This window comes from Callospermophilus lateralis, chromosome 14 (assembly GCF_048772815.1).
Source record: "Callospermophilus lateralis isolate mCalLat2 chromosome 14, mCalLat2.hap1, whole genome shotgun sequence".
Lineage (NCBI taxonomy): Eukaryota > Metazoa > Chordata > Mammalia > Rodentia > Sciuridae > Callospermophilus > Callospermophilus lateralis.
Genome location: NC_135318.1, coordinates 79,877,828 through 79,891,032, shown reverse-complemented (window position 1 = coordinate 79,891,032; position 13,205 = coordinate 79,877,828). Strand labels below are relative to the sequence as shown.

The following is a 13,205-nucleotide window of genomic DNA, read 5'->3' as shown; positions in this document are numbered from 1 at the left end:
CCTGACCTCCTGCTGCTCCCTAACTTCCTGCTCCTCTCTGGCCACCTGCTCCTCCTGACCTCCTGCTCCTCCCTGACCCCCTGCTCCAGCCAGCCCTGGACCACCCCCACAGAGCAGCAGAGCCCCCCCGGGTTAGTGAGCACCCCACACGGCACACGTTAGCCAGCAAACATGTCTGGAGAGCATGCCCAGGAGGCCGCGACACTTACATCCACGTCCGCCACCGCCATGGGGAGAGAAGAACACAGTTAGGAGAGGCCCTGGGGCAAGAGCCACACCCACCCATACACACACACACACACACACACACACACACACACACAGCTGCTCCTGCGTGGCCAAGGAAAGACACTGCCCAGCGCAACTCTCTCCTCCCACCACTCTCCCTAGCAGATGGCAAGAGGAATGACCCCCCTAAACCATTTCCCAGGGGTGCTCTGTGCCTGGGCTTGGGTGGCCATCCCGAGTGTAGTTCTCTGTCCATGGGGGCAGGTGGGGCCTGATGGCAGAGGAAGAGAAAGGGAGGTGGGCAGTGGGGAGGGAACTGGCTATAGGGGCGGGGAGGGAACGAGGTGCATAGGCAGAAAGGACAGCACAGATCAGCAGCCGCCTCTGTCGCTCCTGGGTGGCTTTCGTGGCCCCCCACGCCTATCAGCCTCCCAGCCACCCCTCGTCCTTCTCCACCCTCCGTCCTGTGCTGGGACCTGCATTTACAGCTCTTAGGAGACTCCCGCTCTGCTCAGGGGTCCTCGGGACAACTCGTGGGCCCAGGCTTCGGTCAGAGCGGCCCCCATAGGACACCACTCCAGGGGACCTGGAGGGAAGCATCCTGTGCACTGAGGCCTTCTCATGGCCCCAGTGAACCTCCCCAGTACCACCTGCTGCAACTGCAGAGGCCATCTAGCCCAACCCACCACCTAACAGCGTCCTGCTTCTGCTGGCCCAGCGGCACCAGAGCCAGCGGCCAGGCAGCAGTGGGCAGTGTGTGCCCACCCCGTGTCCTCACGCAGTCGATAGGCTGCAGGCTGGGGCCTCCCTCCTTCTGAGCCAAGCCGCATGCTCCCTGGGGAGCAGCGAGGGCCACAAGGGCTTGGACAGTCCAGCACCGTCTAGTCCCTGGTGTGTCCAGTTAAGGCCAGGCAAACAGGAGCAGGCCACCAAGCTGTCACACACAGTGAAGGCAGCAGCAGGCGTCCCTGTCCAGAACTGGAGGCCTCTTCCCTCCCTAGAGTCTCCTGGCTACTCTAGTGTGTGGTGCTTCCACTAACGGCAGTCCTTGGAAACAGTAGTCCTTCGACAACCATTGCACAACCATTTCACAACAGTGCAGACAGCGAGGAAAGCAGGGACCTTTGTCTCTATTTTAAGATGAAGAAACTAAGGCGCAGAGTAGTTAGGAGATTCACAGAAAGCTGCACAGCTCGTAAGTGGCAAAGCAGGACCAGGGCTCCCTTGGCTGCACCAGGACGACACCCCTGGAACCACAGGGCTCCAGCACTGCAGAGTCTTGGCAAGTTCCTGGGCCTTACTTCCCACAGTACAGGGAGGCATGACTGTGTGGTGACTGAGCAATAACTGCACACATTTTTTTTTGGGGGGGGGGGAGCACTAGTGATTGCACCCAGGGGTGCTCTGCCACTGAGCCACATTCCAGCCCTTTTTATTTTATTTTGAGGCAGGGTCTCACTAAGTTGCTGAGGCTGGCCTTGAACTTGCAACCCTCCTGCCTCCATCTCCCAAGTTGCTGGGGTTACAGGCATGGCCACAGCCCCTGGCTGTGTTACTCCTTTCTTCAAGAGCTGGAGGTTAACTCTGCCCTTGATGTGGGATGGACATGGTGACTCACTTCCACCAAACAGGATGAGAACTTTGAACTGGCCACTTCAGAGACAAGGTGATGAAGGGCACTGTGGCTTCCTGCCTGCCCTCTCTCTGGGATCACCTGCTCTGGGCCAAGTCATCTGCCACACTGCAAGGACATCAGCGGCCCTAGAGAGGCCATGTGGAGAGGAACTGAGGCCTCTGGCCCACGGCCACTAGAGGCCACATTGATGTGAACTTCCAGCTCCACCCCTCAGATGAGGGCGCACTGGCCGCCATCTTGACTGCAGCCCCCAAGGTATTGCACACGCCCCAAACACTACCCACAGGAGTACAGTGTGTCTGCTCTGCAGGAGTGACCCTACTGGGCCCCCTGGCCATGCAGCTGGGAGGAAGCCGAGGTCCCTGCTCGGGTTAGAGGCCCTCCTGAGGCGAGCTAGCAGCTGCGGGGGCTGGAGACGCTGCTTACTCACCTTTCCGGGTCCTGCAGGTGGCGCAGCAGGTGCACACTGTGGGAACGGGGGCAGCGTCAGTGAGGACCCCACCCAGGAGCCAGCCCCAGGCACAGGGAGGCCGAGAGGGTGGGGATCCCCGTGCGCTCAGCACGGGGCTCCCAGGAAGAGGGTCTCTGCTCCAAAGCAGCGGTCCCCTGGTGCCCAGAGCCGGCCTCGCATCCTGCAGCCCTAGGGCAGGTGTGGGCAGGTTCAGGTATCTTCCAGGAAATCGCTCTAACCACCCACTCCCAGAAGCCTCTCCTCCAGACCGTCGGGTTCAGAAAGTTCTCTGGGACATCTGCCTAGACTAGTCCCTGAACCCGAAGTGCGCAGTGTCTGGCCGTCTGGCCCAAGTCCTGGTTGGCTGCTGTCCCACCTGCTCCCTGGCTGTTGGAGCACAGCTGGGCCTTGGCACATGGTGGGTGCTCGTTAAGGACTTGCTCTGATCCAAATCCACTCTTCCGACTCCCTGTGTGCCCTTCCCTGTGGCCAGCGCTAGGCGTCCCACGCATAGTGCCCCGTCCCTCCCATCCCCTCTGCAGGGAGGGCAACCTCAGTCCCTGCCTGCCCTGTCCCTTCAAGGGCCTGAAGCTCCACACGCTGAGAAAGTGGGGTGGCTGCACTGGCAGCACCTGCCTGGGCGTGGGACGCCGGGCAGCACCGTCCTTCTCCATCCCTGGTGGCAGGGCCTGCGTCCTCCTCAGACCACAGGCAGCGCCCTGCGTGCCAGGTGTGTTGGGCACCTGTGCAGGGGGCACGGGCAGCCAGAGAGGGAGGCAGCCTGGGTCCCCTGCCAGGAGCCTGCAGAGCAGAGGGCCGCGCAGGCACCGTCTGCCTCCCTCCATCACAGCTTCCTGCGCCCCCTTCTCAAGACGCACAGGGCTCTTCCTCATTCCCCAGTGTCCCATGGGTCCAGCAGAGCTCTGCCTCCTGCTGGGGCCTGGCGGCCTTCCTCCTGAGACTCACTCGCTCTCCTCCTCACTAGGCAGCAGCCCCCTGCCTGGAAGGGCATCTTCCTGCTCAGTGTGTCCCTGCAGGCTTGCCTGTGGCAGGGCACACACTTCTGTCCTGTGTGAACCGTCACCTAAACCTCACGCTGCTCTGTCCTTTCCTCACACGGCCTTGCGCGCTCAGGACCCACCCGTGCATCCCATCCGTGGCTCCAGTGTCCGCAGGACTCCGTGGGCACAGCTGCCACCTCTCCCGTGTCTCTCCAGGAGCCTTCTCAGCCTGCACCTGTCCCTGTGCCCTCCTCACAGTGCTGAGCGGCCCATCAGAGTCACTTGTCCCTTTTGTAAAGGAGAAGCTGCGCAATCGGCTCCTTGGAGCCCCATGGGGACTGTCCTGAGAAGCTCCATGGCCAGGCCTGGCCCCGCAGGGACAAGTACAGCCTCTGCTTGGTGGAGTCCTGGAGTCCGGGCCCAGCTGGCAGAAGCCCGTGGCTCCCCAGCTCTACCCTGCCCAACCCCTGTGGATCTGAGGCCACGCAGGCTGGGCTGACTTCCTGCCCCTGCCCTGGGCCTGGGCCACCTTTCCTTGCTGAGGTGGCTTTTATTTTAGGCCCGACAACATCTGGGAAGAGCACCACCCAGCCTCACTGTGGATCAGCATCTCCCTTCCCTGTCCCCAAACCAGCCCAGGGGAGGGCAACGCGGAAGTAGCTACTGCAGCACAGCGTCAGCCACCAGGGTGGCTCTGCTGCCAGGTGCAGACCAACTCCCAATCCAATCATCCCCAGCCCTTGTCTACCTGGTGCTGGGCAGAGAGCATGCTCTAGACCCAGGAGACATCCTCTTTTAGACACCCAAGCCTCTCACGCACAGTTCTGCTCTGAACACCCACAGGGAGTTCCAGGCAGGAGGCCCGGGTTCCGGTGCTATGCAGCCCTGGCACGGTGCATGACCCCTTTGGGCCTGCTTCCTCTATTTGACTCTACGGGGACAGGGGCTGCAGGGCCAGAGACACCACTTCCTCCCACAGCAGGACTCCAGCTCAGCTCATCCCGCAAAGGATCTCCCTACTGCCGGCAGCCCCCTTCCCTCCTGGACACTTTGGGTGTTACAAAGCGCTCTCCTGGGTGAGATAAATACCAGCATGGGTAACGGTGGTCTCTGCACGTTGGCCCCAGGCCCAGTCCTAAGCACTCCACCTGGCTGGGTCCAGAGTGGCATTCCTGTGTGTAGATGAGGAGTCCATGGTTCAGAGAGGACAAGCATTTGCCCAGATCACGTGCCGGCGAGGGTCCCTGCACTGGCTTCTGGACCTCTTCTCTAGCTTCCTGAGGCTCAGCAGCTGATCATGGGAGAGGCGATGCCACTCCTGGGCAGTGCTCAGTGGGTCAGAAGCTGGGTGCACTGTGAAGCCTGGTGTGGTGACGACCCGAGGACACTGCCTGGTAGCCAGGAGCCTGTGCCCGCCTGCAGCCCACCAAAGGTGACCCTGATGACAGTCCTTTGCCTGGGCTCCGCCTGAAGGGTTAGACTGTGTGATCCCCAAGGCCCGTCCTGCAGGGTTCTGAGGGGCCCCTCAGGAGATAACCCTCCAGAGGTGCCCCTCACCCTGTGGCTAGGCCCTCTCCGCAGCTCTGCCCTGTTTCTAGGATTAAAATACCTCTCACCAAAAATCCAGTCTTCCAACCCGCAGAGGAGCACAGGGGACATCCCAAGGGCACCTGGGGGCCCTTGGCTCTGACTGAGTCCCTGTTCCCAGGGCAGCACAGGCTCATGCTCCACACCCCTGAGGCTCAGCCAGGTCTGCAGGATGGAAGCCTGCTGCAGGCTAGGCCTCAGCACACGGGGGTCTCGGGGGCCGGGGGTCCCGTGGGGATGCTTAGGGCGGGGCAGACGCCAGGCACACGTCCTGGCCACAGACTGCACAAGAATGGCCCATTCCCACCCCTTATGCCTCAGAGGGGAGAGCTGACCCAGCACCAGCCCCACATCCCACGTGGACCCTCTACTGAGAGCCCAGGCTGCCCTCAGCTCCTGGGAACATCTGGAACACTGTGCGCTCTGACCCAGTGCTCCACCCCAGTCCATGCCCCGCTGTCCAGGAGCCTGAAGCCCACACAGATGGGTCAGATGCCTGGGGTCCCCAATGCACGGCCCCTCTACAGAAATCCACGTCTGGTCTCACCCCAGACCTACGGAGACCCCCGGGGGGGCTGGCCAGTCCGGGGACAGGGGCCTGCAGTGAATGGGTGGCCGGGGATGAGCGGGAAGAGCAGAGAACAAGGAAAGGAAATGTCCAGGGGAAGAGGGCTGCCGCCCACGTGGGGTGAAGAGGAGGCACTCAGGTGCTCAAGACGGTGAGACCCTGGGAGTGTGGAGCCAGAGAAGAAGAGACCAATAGGGGCTCCAGGGCCCCGTCCATCTCTCTGTGGCCTCGAGGCTTGGCACTACTGCCCCCCAAAAATTCCAGGGGATCAAATGGAGGCAGAACCCTCTGATGCAGGTGACCTATTGCCCCTGAGCTGAGTCCCAGACCAGCTTCCAGGTGAGTGGCACTGCCCCTTGGCTGGCCTGGCACGGTCTGATGGACACCTCTGCTGGTGGCAGGGCCAGGGGCCAGGGCCAGAGTGCACGGCCCATGGTGGACTGGCCTCTCAGAGAAGTAAGGCCATGGTAGAGGGAGAGGGGCAGTGGAGCGCACCTACCTGAGCTGCTGGCGCTCTCGGAAGCGCTCCGCGACATCTTGGGCTGGCCGTGTTTGCCGCTGGCCCGCCCGGGCCCAGGTGGAGGGGGGCCGGAGGGAGCAGGGGCGCCATCTCCCCTGATGGTGCTGAGGTCCTGCATGCTGAAGCTCCGGAGTCTCTCTGACAAGGCGCCCTGGCCCTGGGCACAACACAGGGGACACACATCAGAGGCTAGACATGCCAGGCCAGGAGCCCTGACCTGAGGGCCAGCGAGGTGGGAGTCAAGGCCTAGATGGACCCTGCAGAGGGCAGTGCTGGACACAAGACAGTCAGCCCGGAGAGCTGGGGACAGTCCCATGGAGAGCTGAGGACCCAAGCAGACACCACGAGGGGACCACGCCTCAGGCCCTGCCACCAGGGGCCACGCGACTTCCCTGGACGCGCACAGGAAGGTCCTCATCCAGCTGCGTCTCCTTGGTTCTCAACACACAAGCATCTCGTCAGAAAGCCAGACCCTGACGGGCTCAGTCCTTGGTCTTTTCAAGGGAAATAGAACAGGCTTTTTAATGTACGGCGACATTCGCCTCTTTTGTCTGTGCAGCTGTCACTGTTCGTGAGGCTCGTTGTTCACGCTGTGTATTTGCGCTTCGCAAAATATCCACAAGGTGCGGACGGGAAGGAAAATGGTCTATTTTTAAAACCCACTGATCATGGTCACTTCCTTGTCTGAAGGAGCCACAGAGTGAGTCCTGGGAGGGGCATCATTATTTTAAGAAATCAGGAAAAATCATTATACTGGCTGTGTAGGAAGAGCATCTCGATGGAGAGTGAGGTGCTCCTGGTGGCACCCGAGGGCCAGCCTCACCCAGATGGGCCTCAGCTGGGTAGGACAGGGCTGGCAGGAGACTGAGAAATGCCTGGGGTTGGGGAAGAGTGATGGGCAGCAACGCTCAGGCAAGTCAGTGAACTGAGGCAGCTCAGAAGCCCGTGCTGATGGCCTCAGGTGCCCGTGGTGGTGGGGACAGGAGAGGTAGTTTACTTGGATAATGGAGGGAAGAATGGTTCTGGAGGTCCACAGGAGGTGGGGACAGTATCGTACACAGAAATAACAGAGCCCAAATCAGCAAGAAGTGGTCAGAGCTGCTTGGGCAGGACTCAGGCCTCTGTGAGTTCAATGAACAAGCCCGGGCCCACACTGCGAGGCAGGGGCTGTCAGAGATGGGGGGGAGGGCTTGCAGAGATCTTTTTCTTTTTCCTTTTTTTGTGGGGGTATCAGGGATGCTTAACCACTGAGGTATGTCCCCCGGCCCATTTTATTTTTATTTAGAGACAGGGTCTTGTTAAGTTGCTGAGGCTGGCTTTGAACTCTTGATCCTCCTGCCTCAGCCCCCCGAGTGAGAGGGATTACAGGCCTAATAATTTTTCATGTTACTTAATAAAAAATCATAGTAATATAATTAAACCAACCAAGCACACTGACTCGCTGACGTCGAAGTTTCAGACAGGATAAAGAAGCCAAGGTAGGAGCATATGGAGAGCTGACGGGGGCGGGGGTGCTAGGAGAACCATCAGGGTCAATAAAGCAGCAGTTCTTCAGGAGGTGAGATAGCAGCTCCTAACCTACCAGAGTACAAAAACTGTGTGCTGCAAATCAACAGTAATCCAAAGAAAACTCTAAATAATCAGAGACCAACAAACAAGTGCACCAGCCCAAGCCACGCAATGCTTGGAGAACATTACATGAACTAAGACTCTGCTCTAGATGGCAGGAGGCAGGCTCTCAGGCCCCACTTCCTGGGGCCTCATCCAAACCTCACAGCCAGCAGCCATGGTTAGCTCACTTTATCCAGAAATGTTTCTGTGACATGTGTAATGTATTTCTTTATTTTTGTGGTGCTGGGGATGGACCCCAGGTCCTCGGGCATGCTAGGCAAGCGCTGACCACTGAGCAACACCCCAGCCTGCCATTTGGAGTTTGGAAGGCTGAAATTGATTCTGGAAATGTGAGCAGATATTCAGATAATTATGCCTGAGTGCAGCTGCGTGAGGCTGACGGCAGGTCCAGGTGGCCGCTTGCTGGTGCGCTCTCTCCTTGTTATTCACTCATACGCTGAGCAGCGATTTATTGGGCACTTTCCATGGTAGCACCCTGCATCGGGTGTTAATAGGAAGGGGCAAAAAGACAGCTCAGTGTCCGACAAATTATGAAAAGAGAAAAGTGCAAATAAGAACCCAAGTGCACATCAGAGGCCACAGGAAGAGGAGACGAGGACACAGCTGTGGGGAGGCAGGGTCTGTACTCCACTGGACTGTGGCACAAATGGTGCCCTCCGCCTCTCCACTTCAGAACCCATCTGCAGAGGAGCTGCTGCCCAGCTGGGTGCTGGTGAGGACTCGATGAGATGACCCCCTCAGGCACCCCTACAGAGCCCCCCCACTACTTTCTGAGGCACTTAAGCTGCTGTTGAAATTGGAGAAGGAGAAGATCATTCTGACCCAGAAGACCGGGAGGGGCCCCAGGAACCCAAGCCCATATAAATGGCCAGGGACAGACTCCATCAGTGTGGCTGCCGGTTCTTCACATGCTCAGATCTGAGGGAAGCAGGAGTGGGCCTCACACGTGTCCATCTGCTCTCCCAGGAGTCAGCCAGTCAAGGTCCTATGTCACCAGCATTGCAAAGACTGACGGGGCAGGGCCAAGGATACATAGGACAGGAGTAGCTCTCTATCCACCCTGTCCCCTACGGAAATCAGAAGGCTCCTGAAAACGAGTTAGCACTGTGTCCCAATTTCATGGGCAACAGTTGCCTTCTTAGATGGTAGTTAAGATGTCAGCATGCCAGAGCCACAGTCCTTAGACACAGTGGGCTCCGGCTGCACAGGGCAGAGCCACCTTGGCTAACTGTTGCGCTCTGGGCTGCTCTTACTGCAGCCAGGCGCTTTGTCTGGCCACATGCTGGTCACTTAACTCCAGCACAGTTAGTTGCTGTGCTTCCCCTCCAGCTTGGCTACTGCAGACTTGGACCTTTACTCTGCTTGATGGACACCAGGGTCAGGGAGCTGAACAGATGTCCATGTCACCATTCATTGAGCTGCTGCCTGAGTACAGTACAGCAGGAGACCCCACCCCACCGGATATATCTGCAGGTCCCAGACAGCATCCTGTGAGGGGGGTCTTGGGTATGGCCACAGGAGTGCATGAGAGTGTCAGGGGGTGCAGAGTGAGAGGCCAGGAGTCCTGGGGTCCTGCCCATGAACTGGCCTTGGAGGGCTTGGCTGGGTGAAGATGTGGACCAGGTGGAAAGAGAAGCATATTTCTCAGCCTGGGTCACCCCTGAGCGGCACCCTCCACCCACCACAGTGGGGGTTGGTGCAGTTTTGTGTGCTACAGGGTGGGGGCCACGCAAGCATCTGACCATGGAGGCGCGCTTCCCAGGCCTCCGGGCAGGCGGCTGCGAGGAGTGGGCCTCACTCTTCACCACACCCCCTCTTGTCCCTGAAGAATTTGGGAACATGTGTTCCCTTTAACGAAGCAGCATGGTTCACCCGTCAGTCCTCAAGGCCACCCTGGGGTCCCCATCTCATGAGCACAGGCTTTGTGTGACCCTCACATATGCCCCTACACCAGACACTGGCAGGGAGGGTTGGAAACAGCAAAGGAAACAGTTAAAACAGAACCGAGAGGGAGGACATGGGGTTTCCACCAGGGACCAACTGCCCCCCTCCAGGAGGTGCTCGTCCCGGGGACCCGCGAGCCACAGGAGAGGCACCACACAGCATCGACCCATCCACACCACGCGGAATCTAATGCTCTACGGGGCACAGTGACAGTAATGGCAACCGGTTTAGTGGTCAGCAGTTGGCAGCAGCCACTAGTAAGACCAGGTCCCTCCCACAGCTGGACAGGTTAGTACTCCCCACACTGGCGCCCACGCTGACAGTGAGGCCTACTCTGCACACACCCCCCAGAGCCAGGCAGGAGCCTCCTCATGCTGCACGGAGGCCAGCCTTGCTCATGAGGAAGATGGGACCCACCAGCCCAGAGAAGGAGTCAGGCGCCCACCACGGCAGCCCCGGCAAGTCCAGGCAGCGAGGGAGGAAACCCTGGAGGTTAAGCAGGCGTTAGACGCTACCTAATGACACACCACCAGGCACCGGAGGACCACAGGTTCACAAGCACCGCACACATGGGGCAGGAAGCCACCGCCGCTGAGCCAGACCAGGGCCACAGGGACAGCTGGGCCTCAGCCACAACTGGGTCAGCTTGGGGTTAGTCACACCTCTCCACAGGGTTACCTGCCCTTCCCTGTGGTCCAGAGAGGAGGCAAAGTGAAAGAGTCGAGCCACCTGATAAAGGGGAAGAGGGGACACAAATGAAGAGACAGCCCCAGCCGTGGGCACAGACGACATGTGGAGTGGTCAGAGCCGCGTCCGCCTCCTGCCCTCCTTCAGGGCTCCCTGGTCAGTGCTCAGCCTGTTGGGGTTCCAGAGCTGCTCCCTGGATCCCTGGTCATCCTCAGACCCCATGGGATTCCAAGGGCTGATCACCCTCTCAGCCCCCCTGGGACACCCAGGGTTGGTCACTGTCTCCCTGGTCACTCTCTTAGCCCCTGCTGGGATGCCCAGGGCTGGTCACTGGCTCCCCGGTCACTCTCTCAGCCACACTGGGATGCCCAGGGCTGTCACTGGCTCCCTGGTTACTCTCTCAGCCCCCCTAGGATGCCCAGGGCTGGTCACCCTCTCACCCCCCCGGGACACCCAGGCTTGGTCACTGGCTCCCCGTCACTGGCTCAGCCCTGCTGGGATGCCAGGGCTGTGGCGTCCTGCGTAGGGGTGGGGTGGGGGCCATGGGGTCTGTCCAAGGAGGTCAGCTCTAGCTAGGTGTGGGCCAGGAATAAGGACAGCAACATGTGACGGGCCGGGGGGGGGGGAGGTCACACTGCTGGCTGGACACTGGGCCATCAGTGGAGGCCTCTGCAAGGTGGATGGGCAGGGCCAGGGTGTCAGCGTGGGAAGCCCAAGGCACCTTCAGGACACTGTGTGGGCCCACCTGGAAGAGGAGGCCCTGGTGCAGGTCGCGGGATAGGAATGGAAAACCGGGCTTTGGTGGCAAGGTGTGTTCTTTGACCAGAACCTGAACACATCCCTGGTGGGGGCGGGGAGGTGAACAGTGGGTGGGTATTAAAAGCAGATGTTAGAACAGTCAGAACCTTCTGAAAACTTAAGGCTGCACACACGGAGGATTGGCCCAAGGGCTTCCTCCTCTTTTCCCTCAGTTTGCAGCTGGCACATGGACACGGAGAAGAAGGACTGGATTTCCCGGGCTCCCTCTGGGAGGTGCCCTTAGTGACGGACAGCAGGCAAACCAAACCCTCAAGGCTGGTGGGGCAGTGGGAGTGGGGTGCCCACAGAGCCCCAGAGAGGGAGAAGCAGGGAGTCAGGGCAGCACTAAGGGCCAGGGTCTACTGCTCGTGCCCAGTGATGGGCATTGACAGTGTCAAGACCACCTGGAGGGACCTGCACACATGACTGTCAAGATGGGCATCTGGCTGGACGCTCTACCTGGCCCAGCCGCCCTAGAGCAAAGGCCCAGGGGGTTAGTGAGTGGACAGTGAGAAGGGAGAGAGGACAGGACAGACATCCACAGGACAAAACATCCATCCCTAGTGGCAAGTGCAGCTGTGGTCACGCGTTTTCCAACGTCTTTCCACAGGAGAGAGCTTCATGGAAACGGAAGCATCTTATGGAAACACAGCATGGGGTCCAGGTTCTTTAACTTGCATCTAAATGCTGCCATGCTTGCCTCGGGTCGGGAGCCTGTGTGGCAGCCCTGGCTGGTGGCCCTGGCTGGTGGCCCTGGCTGGCAGCCCTGGCTGGCACCCTGGTTGGCAGTCCTGGGGTACAATGCACCCTCCGAGCTCCTTAGGGGTTTGACAGAGGATGGTCAGAGGCTGGAGCCCACCCTGCAGAGCCTGGGTGTGGCCGACTCTGAGACCCTCACTGGTGGGTGGTGGTCCCTCAGGGCTCTGCTCAGGTGGGTGGGGTGGTGCATGGGACCCAGGCTGGGAACCTCAGCAGGTAGAGCTGGGAGACCCTGCCGAGGCGCCCAGCTCTGCTGCTTCCCTAAGCAGAGGCTGTGGCCCTGGCGGCTGAGGCCCTTCCTGAACAGCAGTACCCCTTTGCCTTCCTTCTCCATGGGCAGATGGCAGGTGTCCCCAGGGACCCTCCATCTGGGGCAGTGGAGCTGGAGGAGGAAGCCCTGATAGGGAAAGCCCAGCCAGGAGGCCAGGGCACGTGGGAGGGGATCAGAGTGGAAATGGCCTACCCGCCCAAGTCTGCGCTGCAGCTGCCCAGGGCCAGTGCCTGGCTGGTGTCATTCTGTTCCACAGTGAAGAGGTCGTGACCAGCCTGGGAGGACCACCTCACCTAGGAGCAGGAGCCTAACAGGTGGCCCTTCTGCAGCACTGGCCATGAGCCCTGCCCTCAGGAGGTTGCTGTGCACTGGCTCAGAACTGCTCCACCGCAGGTACCACGCCATCCCCGTGGCAGAGTGGAGGCTCACAGGACACCACAGGAGGAGGGCTGGCCCCTTCCCTGGGTCTGCTGTCCCGGAAGCCCACCCTAGGGAGGCAGCTAAGAACACGCGAGACTCTCCATTCCCTCAGCACCCACTGAGCACCTCTCAGGGACGTGGGCAGGATGAAACGTAAGTGACCACAACAGAAGAGGACTAGGGTGTGAGAGCCCAGCTCCACTTGGGAGCACAGGAGGCTCTAGCGGGCAGACAGGACCTTGAGGCGTGGACAGGATTTCAGAGAAGCAGAAGGAGGAACGTGGCAAAGGCAGGCAGGAGAGCGGCTCTATGCGTAGTGAGAGTGGCGATTCCGAGAACAGGGGCTGGTGCTGTGGGCAAGTACCAAGGGCTGCAAAGGAAAGAGAGCCAGGCCCAATGCTGGGAGCAGTCGGACAGCAGGCCTCAGGCAGGAAGTGGGAAGGGCAGGGACTCTGAGTGGCTGCAGCACCTGTCCAAGCCGAGGGAGGAGGGAGAGGAGAGGAAGTCCAACGGCCAGGACCTGAAGGTCAAGTGGGGAAGGGTGGTGCCTCTAGAATGGCCAAGACCTGGAGCCTGGCATCCTGAGAGATGGTGACTGCGTGGTCATCAGAAAGACAGGCCCAGGGCAGGGCAGACTTGGGACTAGGGAGTGTCCACTAAGGGTGCCGAGGCCCAAGCCCTGGGCAGAGAAGCCAGTAGGGGA

General features: G+C 60.1%; 1 protein-coding gene across 8 annotated transcripts in view; it reads right to left on the bottom strand.

Moving 5' to 3' along the window:
- The window catches only part of Reep1 (receptor accessory protein 1), an 81,462-nt gene that overhangs the window by 6,869 nt on the left and 61,388 nt on the right, over nucleotides 1-13,205 (bottom strand). For 4 of the 8 annotated variants that reach the window (XR_013088624.2, XM_076833327.2, XM_076833329.2 and 1 more), the window contains exons 6-8: nucleotides 5,971-6,148; nucleotides 4,406-4,488; nucleotides 2,295-2,330 (exon numbers count right to left, since the gene is read on the bottom strand). Coding sequence is in view for 7 of the 8 variants with exons in the window: in XM_076833327.2 (XP_076689442.1) it covers nucleotides 2,295-2,330; nucleotides 4,406-4,488; nucleotides 5,971-6,148 (297 nt within the window). In the remaining variant the exon portion in view is untranslated. The remainder of the gene's footprint in view (nucleotides 1-2,294; nucleotides 2,331-4,405; nucleotides 4,489-5,970; nucleotides 6,149-13,205) is intronic. The other 4 variants (XM_076833328.2, XM_076833333.2, XM_076833332.1 and 1 more) reach the window with 2 other exon arrangements.